Source organism: Archocentrus centrarchus, chromosome 1 (genome assembly GCF_007364275.1).
Source record: "Archocentrus centrarchus isolate MPI-CPG fArcCen1 chromosome 1, fArcCen1, whole genome shotgun sequence".
NCBI classification, from domain to species: domain Eukaryota; kingdom Metazoa; phylum Chordata; class Actinopteri; order Cichliformes; family Cichlidae; genus Archocentrus; species Archocentrus centrarchus.
Genome location: NC_044346.1, coordinates 17,487,656 through 17,500,097, shown reverse-complemented (window position 1 = coordinate 17,500,097; position 12,442 = coordinate 17,487,656). Strand labels below are relative to the sequence as shown.

Below are 12,442 nucleotides of genomic sequence, written 5' to 3'. Positions count from 1 at the left end.
TGTGTTGAAGCAGAGACACATCTAAAACCTGCAGGACACCGGCTCTCGAGGCCTGGAGTTGAGGATCCCTGCTCTATTGGATTGCCTCAGGTAGTCTGCGCTATTTAAATGATCCTCAGCTGGTAATAAGGGACCCAGAGTGTCATTGATAAAAGGCAGGATGGATCATGCCAAATTCTAACCCTAGCATCTGAATGTCACAGCAGAAATTGAGACTCATTAGACCAGATAGCGTTTTTCTATTTTGTGAGTCTGTGTGAATTATAGCCTCAGTCTTAGATGACAGCAGTTTCTGCAACACTCAAACCAGCTCTTGTGGCACCAACAACCGTGCCTTGTTCAAAGTCACTTAAATCCCTTTTCTTCTCCATTCTGATGCTCAGTTTGAACTTCAGCAGGTTGCCTTGATCATGTCTACATTCCTAAATGCACTGAGTTGCAGCCATGTGACATTTACCTAATAAAGTGACCAGTAAGTGTTTATTTTTGTCTGCCTTATGGTGAGATACAGCACTCCCAGCACTTTACACTACAAACCACACTTTCCTTTTTATAGACAGGACTACAAGTTTTTATGCACTTAGGTCCAGTATCTGTCTCACCTCTGGCCACTTCAGAACGTCCATTAACCTTCCAGGCATTTCTTTGCCTTGCTGAGAGGCAACCACTGTACCACCACGCCGCCCAGGTTAACTAGCATCTTGTCACACAAAGACAAGACAAAGGGGATTTTTGAAGTATCAAAATTATTTTATTTCTGTTTTGAAAGGTGTATTAAATCAAACTTGTTATGCTATCTTTCAAATGAATAAAAGCAGCAGTTCAGCAGTCCCACAGTTATTTAATAATACACAATTCCCTGATTGGGGTTTTGAATAAAAAATAAATTCTGACAGTAACGCTTTCATAGCTCTGAATAAATGTCATGTGTAATCAGTGAGGTAGAGAAACCCAAAGTTAATGTGCTGAGGAAAAAACGAGCTAAAAATATATTTCACCATAATTCATAAAAATACACATATGTTGAAATGTTCCAAATTTAAGCACTTTTCATATAATATATATATATATATATATATATATATCTCAGATGTCATTCCTGGAATTCTCCCACTTTGGTGTTTACTGCCCCAAGTGTTGCAATTACCACAGTGATCAGTGTTACCTTCACCTTCCACATCCTCTCTAGGTCTTCTCTGCGCCTTTCGGGGTGTGTGTTTGTGTGTGTGTGTGTGTGTGTGTGTGTGTGTGTGTAATGAAAAGAGCTTAAATTCTAAACACATGGAGCTGACCTAACAAGTTCTGATTTGGGACTTGTAAATCATTAAGTCTTGTGCAAATTGATTCTTTTTGTGTACTGAGGATTTTTCTTTCATCATAGTAAATCCTCTTTAATAAACAGCCTTCTGTGTTGTTTGTAGTCAGACTGAACTGTTCCATTGAGGATTGGGATGGTGGTGAACTCCACAGTGCATGGCCCAGAGCTGCAGGGAGCCCCTTCCAGCTCCAGGATGGTCACATTATTTGGTGCAGCTGTGCTGAGGATGTTTGCAGGGACAAAAAGCGTCACCTGAGGCCCTCGAGTTGGCCAGTAACGTCCTACATTAAAGCCGTTTATCCAGATCTGTCCCTGAGAAACACAAAGTCACAAAGGCGAATTATTTAGTCTGTATGCACTGACATTTGGTGATACATTTTTCATGAAATTAAACAAACAAATAAACAAACAGCTTAAAAACATTAAGATTTTTTTAATATCCATTTGTTAACTTTTTTGAAAAAACATTAAGCTATGTATGTATCTAGATGTAAAAAGTCCACTTGGTCCTAAAAAAACTGCATACATCAAATTCATTTATAAGGCTGCAACTCAAAATTGAATGTTCAGTCTGTAAAATGCCACATAAACACATTTTGGGTCACTTGAAAATTGCTAATTTTATCCTGCGGACCCTTTAAAACCAAAAATGTTAAATTTATAGGAACACACAGCAGAGAAAAGCAGATAAACTTCTGGACTGATATTAAAATTTTTTTAAAAAGAATCAAAGGCTCTCAGCTATAAAAGTCCTGTGTATGTCACATGCCTTTCTCCAACTGGTCAGCTTGATGTAGGTGTCCTGAGGGAGGTCTGGGATGCCGTCGGGTATGATGAAGCTTCCCCCATAGAAAGCTGGAGGGGAGAGACCAGCTGGCTGAGGTGCATCAGGGGGTGTGGGCTCTTCTTCTCCGAGGAGGCCCTCACTGACTGCTTCATCAATACTGAGACTGTACATGGTCCAGCCAGTGAGAGGGTTTTCCCCCAGAGTCAGATTGGACACTAGACCCTATGAGAAAAAAGAGGATCTGAGCAAGAGTTTGTATCAACTTAGTTTGCTAGTTGACAACTTTTTTTTTTGGGGGGGGGGGGGTTTGAATGTCCATCCATCCATTTACTTCCGCTTATCCTGTTTAGTTTTGAATGTCTGTCAGTTATAATGTTTATTTACTTGAAAAAACTCTGAAGAACCACAAAACCCCAAATCAACATTTTGATACCAGGGTGAGGGGTTTAGGGTTCCTTCTCATCACTGATGAGACCTCAGAGGATAAAAGTCTAAAACATCATTAGTTTAATGTTGTGGAGAAATATGTTCAACTCGCAGTTTTAAAACGGCACCTACAGACAGATTTGCTGTTCAAATACATCGCAAAAGTCAACAACTTCCACATGACATTATCTTTATTATGTAGATGTTTGAAGACAAACACAGGCCTGTGATAGTTAAGCAAACACTGAAATGTTCAAAGGACACACATCAGTATGAAATGTTGCAGAACCAAAACAAACCTTAAAATCTTTGAGGTATTTTCCGTAGTTTACTCTGCCTAAGTTCTCCACCAGTATGTCCACCTGACTTCCAGCCTTCCCGGTCACATTGACAGGTTCGACGTTGTCCCTTTCAAGAATTCCTGCAGCCACCTTGAGAAGAAATAATCCTGGTTTTATCAGTAAAAATCCAGATTATATCAGAAACAGGTTTAAAAGATGTCACCTTGTTCTGCTGATTGCAGGAATCGCTGAAATTTGGATTTCCAATTTTTTTTTAATGAGAGAATGATTTCATTGAACTAAACGATGATCAAATGCTTTCACTTCAAAGGAAAGCGGCTTTTAGAGGTTTCTTCTGTTGGCAGAAACATCTAAAAGCAACTTCACTTAGCAAGTGCTACTCTGTATGTCCACAACACCACCAATCAGAAGCTGTGAATCAGATCATGTGACACTGATCAGTTTGTTTGCCAACTTCACGCACTACTTTGTATCTTAACTTCTTAAACATGACAACAGTACACTCTTTTTATATTTTCATATAATTTTTTGCTACATTATTTGTAAATTAATTTTATCTTTATTTATGCTGTCATTATTGTGGGACGCGTTCTGTTTATTGTTTACACTGTTATTGTTTAGCTGTAAAGTGGGCCTAAAAAAAAAGTGCAGTGGCCCTGAGAGTTCAAATGCACTGCAACTTAAGAAAACACTAGCAAACAGAATTTGTTTTTTAAAAAAAGGACTTAAGCTACATTTTTTCCATTCGAGGACTTGAAACTTTTTCATTGTGATTAAGGTGAAGTTACTGAACATGAACACAGGATACTGATTTAAAAAAATGCTTATTTAAAACAAAAGACTTCAAGACTTTGAGTTTTTTGCCTCTGAATTCTGCATCATGAAAAGTGGTCTAAAGAAAGGCATACAAGAACTTAATACAAGCAAAAGGTGTATAAATTACAGTATTTTTTAATAATGATACTATGCATTTGGCTAAGAAATATTTAAGATTAATAATTAGCCTAAAGTCTAACAGTTTCAGGGAGCTATGATAAAATCTGACTTCAAATGAAGGAGGCCTCTCCTGCCATCTAACATCTGAAAAGGCCCACTTACCCCGTCCACTGACACGTACGCTCTGTCATGGACCCCATTCAGTGGCGATGTGAGTGGAGTTGGTTTGGTGCAGTTCACAGGCAGACTGGTCCTATAGAGCATAAAACCAAATGCCTAGAGGAAATAAAAACTCTTTAATGACAGGACAAAGTTATTATTGCTGGTACATTAGGAAAAATAAATCAATTACTGATACCTGGTTCAAGTCGATGAATGTCTGAGGATACGTGCTTTTGACGGGTCCAGAGAAAGATAGTTTGTCTAAGGCGTCTGACACCATCTGAAGCTGCAGGTGACACAAGATCACATTTTACTCTTTAGTTTTCATGCGTGAAATCACAACTCAGTATCCTTCGGGATCAACTTTTAATAAAGCTATATGAAAATCATTATTCAAGTGCTAAAAAAACATTTTAATGAATTACAGGGTATCACCTACCTTCTTCATTGTTACAGCGCCATATGCATACTTTGGGGTTGTTGGCGGTATCGGCCCCTCTGGTATGTTACGGTACTATTTTGGAAAGATGCAAGTTTGTCAAGATGAAACATACAAGAACAAGATGCTCAAAAAACACTGACTAACTCATATTAACTATGGTTAGTGTATGTTAATGAAACACTGCCAGTTACACTTAACGCTGCAAAAGCAGACGCTTACACTAACGTACCATTTTGATCACATCTCGAATGGCAAAGTATTTCTCTGTGAGGTCTCCTGCTTCTGTGAGCGGAGCATCGTAGTCATAGCTTGTAGGCTGCGGGGCGTACGGTGTGTTGGCGCCTGAGGAGACAGTCATGTGAATGTGAGTGCTTTCCTCAGGGTCATGTGAAACAATCATCTCATCAAACTGGTTTGTCAAAGTGGACTCACCATTCCAGTATCCAAAGTTGGTTCCTCCTATGAACATGTACCTGTGAGAGCAGGAAAGAAGGTGAGACACCACAAAAGTATATGCAATAAAATATTCATTTCCATCTGGGTCTGGTGTATTTGTAAATGTAGAGAAATGAACTCATATCCAGTTATTTTATATAACACTTAGTACCTTACATTGATTCAGCCCATTTCAACATGCCACAGTTTTACCATTTTTTTCCAGTAAGAGTGAAATGCTACCAAGCAGGTTTAATATGAGCCTCATTATTAGAATAGATGAATAGAATAGAATAGAATGCCTTTACTGTCATTATACAGGATGTACAATGAGATTGGAGGGCCACTCCTGTTCAGTGCCATTCAGAAAAAAGTCTCTAAAATATAAATTAGAACTTCTAAAAATATACAGAAAATAAAACAATGTATAAAAATATATACATTGTAAAAAATAAAATAAGTGTATACATATAATAATGAAGATGTGAGTATTGCATTTGGTGAATGAATATTGGATATTACACAATATAGGAGTGAGATATTGTTGAGTATGAATAAATATTGCACAGAGATGTGGGTATTGCACAGTTACAGTGGGTGAGTGTGTGAGTTCAGGGTGGTGATTGCTCTGGTGAAGAAACTGTTCTTGAGTCTGTTTGTTCTGGCTTTGACGCACCTGTATCGCCTGCCAGAGGGCAGCAGGTCAAACAGTTCAAAGCCAGGGTGTGAGCTGTCCTTGATGATGTTTTTGGCTCTGCTGATGCAGCGGAGGTGTAGATGTCCATCAGGGAGGGGAGAGGGCAGCCAACAATTCTTTGTGCTGTCTTGACTACCCTCTGAAGCCTGACCCTGTCTGCCTCAGTGCAGCTGCCGTACCATACTGTGATACAGTACGTCAGCAGGCTCTCTGTGGATGAGCGGTAGAAGGTCAGCAGCAGGTTTGAGTCCAAGTGCATGAGCCTTCTTGATAACAGCTGTGATGTTATCTGACCAAGAGAGATCAGCAGAGATGAGGACACCAAGAAACCTGAAGGTGGGGACCCTCTCCACACGCTCGCCGTTGATGTAGAGGGGGGCTGGGTCAGTCCTGTGTTTCCTGAAGTCGAAGATGATTTCTTTGGTTCAGTGCCAGGTTGTTCTCTGAACACCAGGCTGTCAACTTCAGGACCTCCTCTCTGTAGACTGTCTCATCTCCCCTTGAAATCAGTCCGACCACTGTGGTGTCGTCAGCAAATTTGACGATGAGGTTGTTACTGTGGGCCGGACTGCAGTCATGGGTGTAGAGGCAGTACAGGAGGAGGCTGTTCTGAATGCCCTGCCACACCTGTGTTATTGCTGGACAGATGGGACTCTAATCAAGCACTACCCACAGAAATGATGTATTACAGGTCTTCTTCCAGCTGGTCCCTTTAGAGGTCGCTACCGCAGATCATCTGCCTCCACCTCACCCCATCCCAAGCATCCCCCTCTGTCACATCAGTGCTCTGCATGTTCTCCTTCACTACATCCACGAACCTCCTCTGAAGTCTTCCTCTTTTCCTCCTGCCTGGCAGTTACGTCTTCAGTATCCTTTGTACAGTATATTCGCTATCTCTCCTCTGCACGTGTAACAGCCATATCAGCCTTGCCTCTCTAACTTTGTCTCAGATAATCTTTTATAAACTCTTTCCTACAGATATTCAGAAGTGTGATGTTAAAGGATTTTTATTTTTTTTTAAATTGCACAAAAAACATTTACCTGAAACTTTTTTGATCACACTACCAGCATCCTGTGGCCTCCATTATAAATGCAGATCTGTAGTCAGAGCTCATTTGTGTCAACTTGTTAACCTGTGGATGTCTGTGAACCTCGGCACAGACTTTAAAGCACTTGCAGTGACTCACTTGGTTTTTGGCAACTTGCACTCTGGACTTTAAACACACAACAATTTCTTCTGGTGTGGGATTGGTAGAGTGTTTCTAGAACTGACACATGCACATGTTACGGTATTGTTTAGTTCATTTGTGCTGTTGGCAAACTGATAAATTTATTGCACTGTAAAAAAAAATAAAATAAAAAAAAATAGAGGTGACAGATGATGTTTCTAGATTAAAAACAGGTCATTTAAGCCTGTTACAAGGTGATTGCAGGACATATAACAATTCAGTTTTTGTGGCTATAAATTAGATGTTACCGCTGTGAAACTGAAATGACACAATACATTTATAATGAGGCCACTTCGCTGTAGTGTTTGTTATGCGTCTATCAGCGTGTCTAAACCCGTCACCGAGATCTGTAAACTCACAGGTTGACATTTGCTCCCATGATCAGCATCTCGCTGAGGACCCTGGCCACTCGAGTGGACGACACGACCGAGTGATGTGATCCCCAGTGGTCCAGCCATCCAGTGTAAAATTCAGAGTTCACCTGTGTTGATGGAAACAATGTCGTGAGCACCCAAAGAGAAAACGGGCCACACTGCTGCAGTGTACTGAGGGCGATGCTTACCAAAGGGCCGTGAGGTTCAACGTGTCGCTGTGCATCAAAGGCAGCAGTAACATTGGATCCTAGCAAATTGATGAGGCAAATTTAGGCGTACATTTATGTGATGTATGTGCAGGAAAAACAAAAAAAAGCAAAGAGCTAGCTTACAGTATGTACCTCACTCTGCATTTAGAGAGCAAATTATTTTACAGTTTGCTCTCAATTGTAGAACAGAGTAAACACTGACAGATACCTACCGGGTCCAAAGTCTACAGTGGCGTAGAGGTCTTGTATTGAACCACACTTGAGAGTTTTGAGCAAAGCCCCATCTGTAGTGAAGAGCACCACCTCATCACCCAGGTAAGACCGGAACAGCTTGGACAGGTGACGCATGTAGCTGTAGTCACAGGCGAAGTAACTGCCGTATTCATTCTCCACCTATCAATAACGGGTATATGATGAGGAAGTTAGTTTCCCACACAGATGATGTTGTTTGGCAATAACATCTGAAACAGGTACAAATCCAAAGAAATGAGTCCGGGACTCACCTGAACAGTGATGATAGGGCCGCCGTTCTGATAGAGATAAGGCTTTATCATGGGCAGTAACGTCCCCATCCATTTATCCACTGCTGCGACGTAGTCTAGAATACACAAATGACTCTGTAGTTAATACTGCTGCGTATATACACAACCATACTGGTTTCATGACTGTTTGTCTCACCTGGATCTGCAGATCGCAGTACGATATCTTTCTTCTTGAGAAGCCAGGCAGGCAGGCCGCCCTGATAGGCAGAGTTACACAAACAAAGAGGATATGAAATTATGACTGTGAAGTTAAAGTCCAGTGAAATTTAAACAGCTCTAGCAGAAATGCTCCATTATTTTAGCAATAGAGTATTCTATTGATTATTCCATAGATTAATCGAATAAGAAATACTTTTGTGTTATTAATGAGCAATAGTAAACATTCAGAAGAGGACACAGGTCTTTTAAAATGAACTGCTCATAGTTATCTGTCAAAAAACCAAAACCCTTTCAAAGTATAAGGTATACATACAACCTAAACTAAGGCATGAAATAAAATAGGAGCCACACTTGAGAGTGCTGAGCAAAGGAGTTTACTGTGTCTTAGTAGTAGTCTTAGTATCTCTGGGATGAGGTAAATTTGGCGTGTGTTCATGTGTATGTGTTTTTGTGTGTCTGTAAGCCTTTAAAGGAGCATGAAGAAAAGAGAGCATATGAGCTAATAAAGGTATCTGTATTCTCAGAACAGAGGTTTTTCCTGTGCTTTAATGCAACAGTTGCAGAAAACATGTTAAAGATTAATGTGAATAATAATTCTTTTACTAGCCGCATGTATATTTTTTACTGGCCTACTGATAAAAAAAAAAAAAAAGCTTTTATTTTCATATTTAAAAATGTTAATATTCTATTTATAATACATATATAAATCTAAATCTGCAAAATTATCAGTGCTTTTGTTGAATAACTGGGGCCTACATGGGCTTAATGTTGTAATGCTTCTTATTCGCCCACATGCTCCTGAAACAATTTTGTGTATTTGGAAAACTAAACTAAACTAAAAATATAGAAAAAATATCTATTATATATTTTAGTATCTGTTAGCTTGGTAAACATTTTATTACAGCTTATCTGATGAGGCACTGATGGACGTGTTTATTGGGACTACGAGTAATTCTTTTTTGGAAAACATGATCACCATGTCCACCAAACTAAAGAGGAGAGGGACCATCTGGCTTCTTATCAGCGCTCAGTTCAAAAGCCTGCATCTCTGATGGTATGGTGGTGCATTAGTGTCCATGGAGTCGGAAGCTTGCACATCTGTAAAGGCACCATCAATGCTGAAAGGTATATACAGGTTTTACAGAAGCATATGCTTCCATCCAGACGATGTCTCTTTCAGAGAAGGTCTTGCATCTTTCAGCAATACGATGCTAAACCGCATGCTGCAGCTATTCCAACAGCACGGCTTCACAGTAGAAGAATCTGAAGCAGCTGCTCTCCTCAAGTCCCAAACATTTACAGACTGTTATTAAAAGAAGAGGGCATGTGGTACCCACAGCCATGTTTGCTGCCATTAAATTCAAAATGACCTTTTTCTTTTCTTAAAATGATGCATTTTTTTCAGTTTAAACATCTGAAATAGTTTCTATATGTTCTATTGTGAATGAAACATGGGTTTGTGAGATTTGAAAATCATTGGATTTTGTTTTTATTTACACTTTGCTCAGCGTCCCAGCTTTTCTGGAATTGGGTTTGTAGAGCAGGAGCAGGGAAGAAGCAGTACAGACTGATGGAGGGATGCGTCTCTCCACATTACTTAGAAATGGCAGGAGCACATCTGATGTGTGCTGCAAGGGAAAACACTGCGACTCACCATGTCCCACTCTCCACATATGTAGGGTCCTGGCCGGAGGATGACCAGCAAACCGATGTCGTGAGCCAGCTTAAGGAAATATTCAAAATCTCTGTCTCCGCTAAAGTTGTATAGGCCTGGAACCTTTTCATGGTAGTTCCAGGGAATGTACCTGAAACATCAGTATCATCCAAACAAATAAGACAGTTTAGGTTATAAAGTGTCATAGAACAAATAAAGATATGCTTTAAATAATGAAGTCTTAAGATTATGCATTTGTTTAATTAAATATTGCAAAACTGCCAAAATTATTAACTTAAAAAAACAGAGAAAAGCAAATTCTTGTATTTTAATAGGTGGAAACTGTGAATGCATCACTTTTTTTTTGGAGAGGAGTTACTGATTGGCACTGATCCCACAGACATGTGACAAACTGAAGTAAGTAAACCTACGTCTGGATGGCGTTCAGTCCCGCCATGTACATCTTGAGCAGCCGATCTTTCCAGTAGACTCTGGGAATCCTGCTGTAATGGATGCTTCCTGATATGTAGCGAAACTTTTCCCCATCCTTACGGAAGCAGTCATTCTGGTAGTCCACAGTGAATGAGGGAGATTCCCCGAGCTGCAGACAGATCACAACACAACCGATTCATCCCTGAATTACAGTCATGTGAAAAAGTATTTGCCCCCTTCCTGATTTCTTTGATGTTTGCATATTTGTCACAGTTACATGTATCAGATCAAACGAATTTTAGTATTAGACAAAGATAAACTGAGTAAATACAAAATGCATTTTTTAAAATGATTTCATTTATTAAGAGAAAACAGTTATCCAAACCTACCTGGCCCTGTGTGAAACAGTAATTGCCCCTGAAACCTAATAACTGCCTAATAATTGCCACCTTTGGCAGCAAGAACTGCAACTAAGCATTTGTGATAACAATGAGTCTTTCACATCCCTGTGGAAAAATTTATCCTAATCTTGTTTTAATTCAGCCACATTGGAGGGTTTTCCAGCATGAACAGCTTGTTTAAGGTCATGCCAAATCATCTCAATCTGATTTAAATCCAAACTTTAACTAGGCCACTCTAAAACCTTCATTTTGTTTTGTTTGAGCCATTTCAAAGTGGACTTGCTGGTGTGTTTCGGATCATTGGCCTGCTGCATAACCCGAGTGCTCTCGAGCTTCAGGGCACAAACTGATAGCCAGACGCTCTCCTTCAGGATTTTCTGGTAGAGAGCAGAGTTCATGGTTCCATCAATTACAGCAAGAGGAAAGCAACCTCAGACCATCACACCACCACCACCATGTTTGACTGTTGTTGATCTTTTTATGAAATGTTGTGTTAGTTTTATGCAAGATGTAACGGGACTCAAACCTCCCAAAAAGTTAAACTTTTGTCTTTTTGACAAATGTGAGACATTGTGCAGCATTGTGTTCTTTTTTGGTCAGCAGTGGTTTTCTCCTTGGAGCTCTCTCACAGATGCCATTTTTGCCCAGTCTCTTTCTTATTGCTGAATCATGAACTCTGACCTTAACTGAGGTGAGTGAGGCCTGCAGTTCTTGAGATGTTGGTCTGGGTTCTTTTGTGACTTCCTGGATGAGTCATTGATGAGCTCTTGGAGTAACTTTGTTCAGCTGACCACTCCTGGGAAGGTTCACAACTGCTCCAAATTTTCTCTATTTGTGGATAATGGCTCTCACCATGGTTCACTGCAGTCCCAAAACCTTAGAAATGACTCTGTAACCTTTTCCAGACTGATAGATGTCACCAACTTTGTTTGTCAGCTGTTTCTTTGTGACATGATGTGTTGCTTTCTTGTGATCAGGCCTGGGTGTGGTTAGTGAAACTGAACTTTTTTTTACACAGAGCCAGGTAGCTTTTGTCCCCTTAATAAATGAAATCATAATTTAAAACCTGCATTTTGCATTTACTCGAGTTATCTTTGTCTAATATTAAATTTTTGTTTGATGATCTGAAGCATGTAAATGTGACAAACATGCAAAAAAAAAGTAACTAAGAAATCAGTAAGAGGGTAAATACGTTTTTCACAGTGCTGTTTATTGCAGTGATAATGTGCCAAGTTCATGTTTTTCTGGCACAGGGCTGACACCTCAGGTGATTTTAGGATGTGGCAGTCATAAAGAACAGGCTTGGTTCTCAACTGAAGCCAGTGAAAAATGTCTCATGTAGTTATACCGGCATGTTTTTAAATGTTAGTAAATAAGTTCAGTGTTTTTATTTTTTCCTTCTTCTTCTTCTTTTTTACAGATGACTAGGATATACACAGGTTACATATATTTATTAAAGAGTTTTACTCAAAAACAAACAGATCTATAAGCCTGACTTACACCAATTTTCACAACCAATACTGTCGTTAGAAACCTTCATCATTTCACATCAGATCACTGAATTTCGTGCTCGCGTAATGAGGCTGCATGGCCTACTCGAGAACTAAGTTTAAAACTTTGGCTTTAAAAGCGCAGTGAACTCACTGATTGTCCAACGAGCATCAGCAGCAAAAGCAGCACGCTGCCATCTCTGGGAAGCTGCATGATGAGTCCTGACGGGAGTCCTGCTGCTCCGTTTCAGGCTCAAAGTTCCCAAACACGCAGAATTTACCTGAACTCGATCAGCTGCAGATCTGACTTCCCCGAATCTGCTGTTATTTTCAATGATTGTGTCACTGTGACTCGCGGAAGTGAAATCATGTGATGTGGTATGTTGGTCAAGTATGAACGCTTTTTAAAACAGCAGGTGGCAGTGTTGGGCTTTTTATTCGAAGGGT

At 39.9% G+C, this 12,442-nt stretch overlaps 1 protein-coding gene across 1 annotated transcript; it reads right to left on the bottom strand.

Moving 5' to 3' along the window:
• Positions 1–729: 729 nt before the first annotated feature.
• Positions 730–12,366, bottom strand: glb1 (galactosidase, beta 1). The gene is made up of 16 exons (XM_030733541.1): positions 12,150–12,366; positions 10,104–10,273; positions 9,673–9,823; positions 7,996–8,056; positions 7,821–7,915; positions 7,530–7,710; positions 7,297–7,355; positions 7,094–7,215; positions 4,806–4,846; positions 4,603–4,715; positions 4,371–4,445; positions 4,128–4,217; positions 3,932–4,045; positions 2,831–2,962; positions 2,088–2,327; positions 730–1,630 (listed from the first exon to the last, which is right to left on the bottom strand). Exons 1-16 carry the CDS (start codon positions 12,207–12,209, stop codon positions 1,376–1,378), a joined length of 1,959 nt encoding a protein of 652 aa, XP_030589401.1. The 5' UTR covers positions 12,210–12,366; the 3' UTR covers positions 730–1,375.
• Positions 12,367–12,442: the final 76 nt, after the last annotated feature.

What these genes read in the sequence shown, in the direction of transcription:
- glb1 (XM_030733541.1), bottom strand. Translation starts at nt 12,209, where the DNA reads ATGCAGCTTCCCAGAGATGGCAGCGTGCTGCTTTTGCTGCTGATGCTC. An exon ending in CATTCATCGACTTGAACCAG is followed by an intron (nt 4,046 to 4,127) that starts GTATCAGTAATT and finishes TATTTCCTCTAG; the next exon opens with GCATTTGGTTTTATGCTCTA. An exon ending in AATACCTCAAAGATTTTAAG is followed by an intron (nt 2,328 to 2,830) that starts GTTTGTTTTGGT and finishes TTTTTCTCATAG; the next exon opens with GGTCTAGTGTCCAATCTGAC.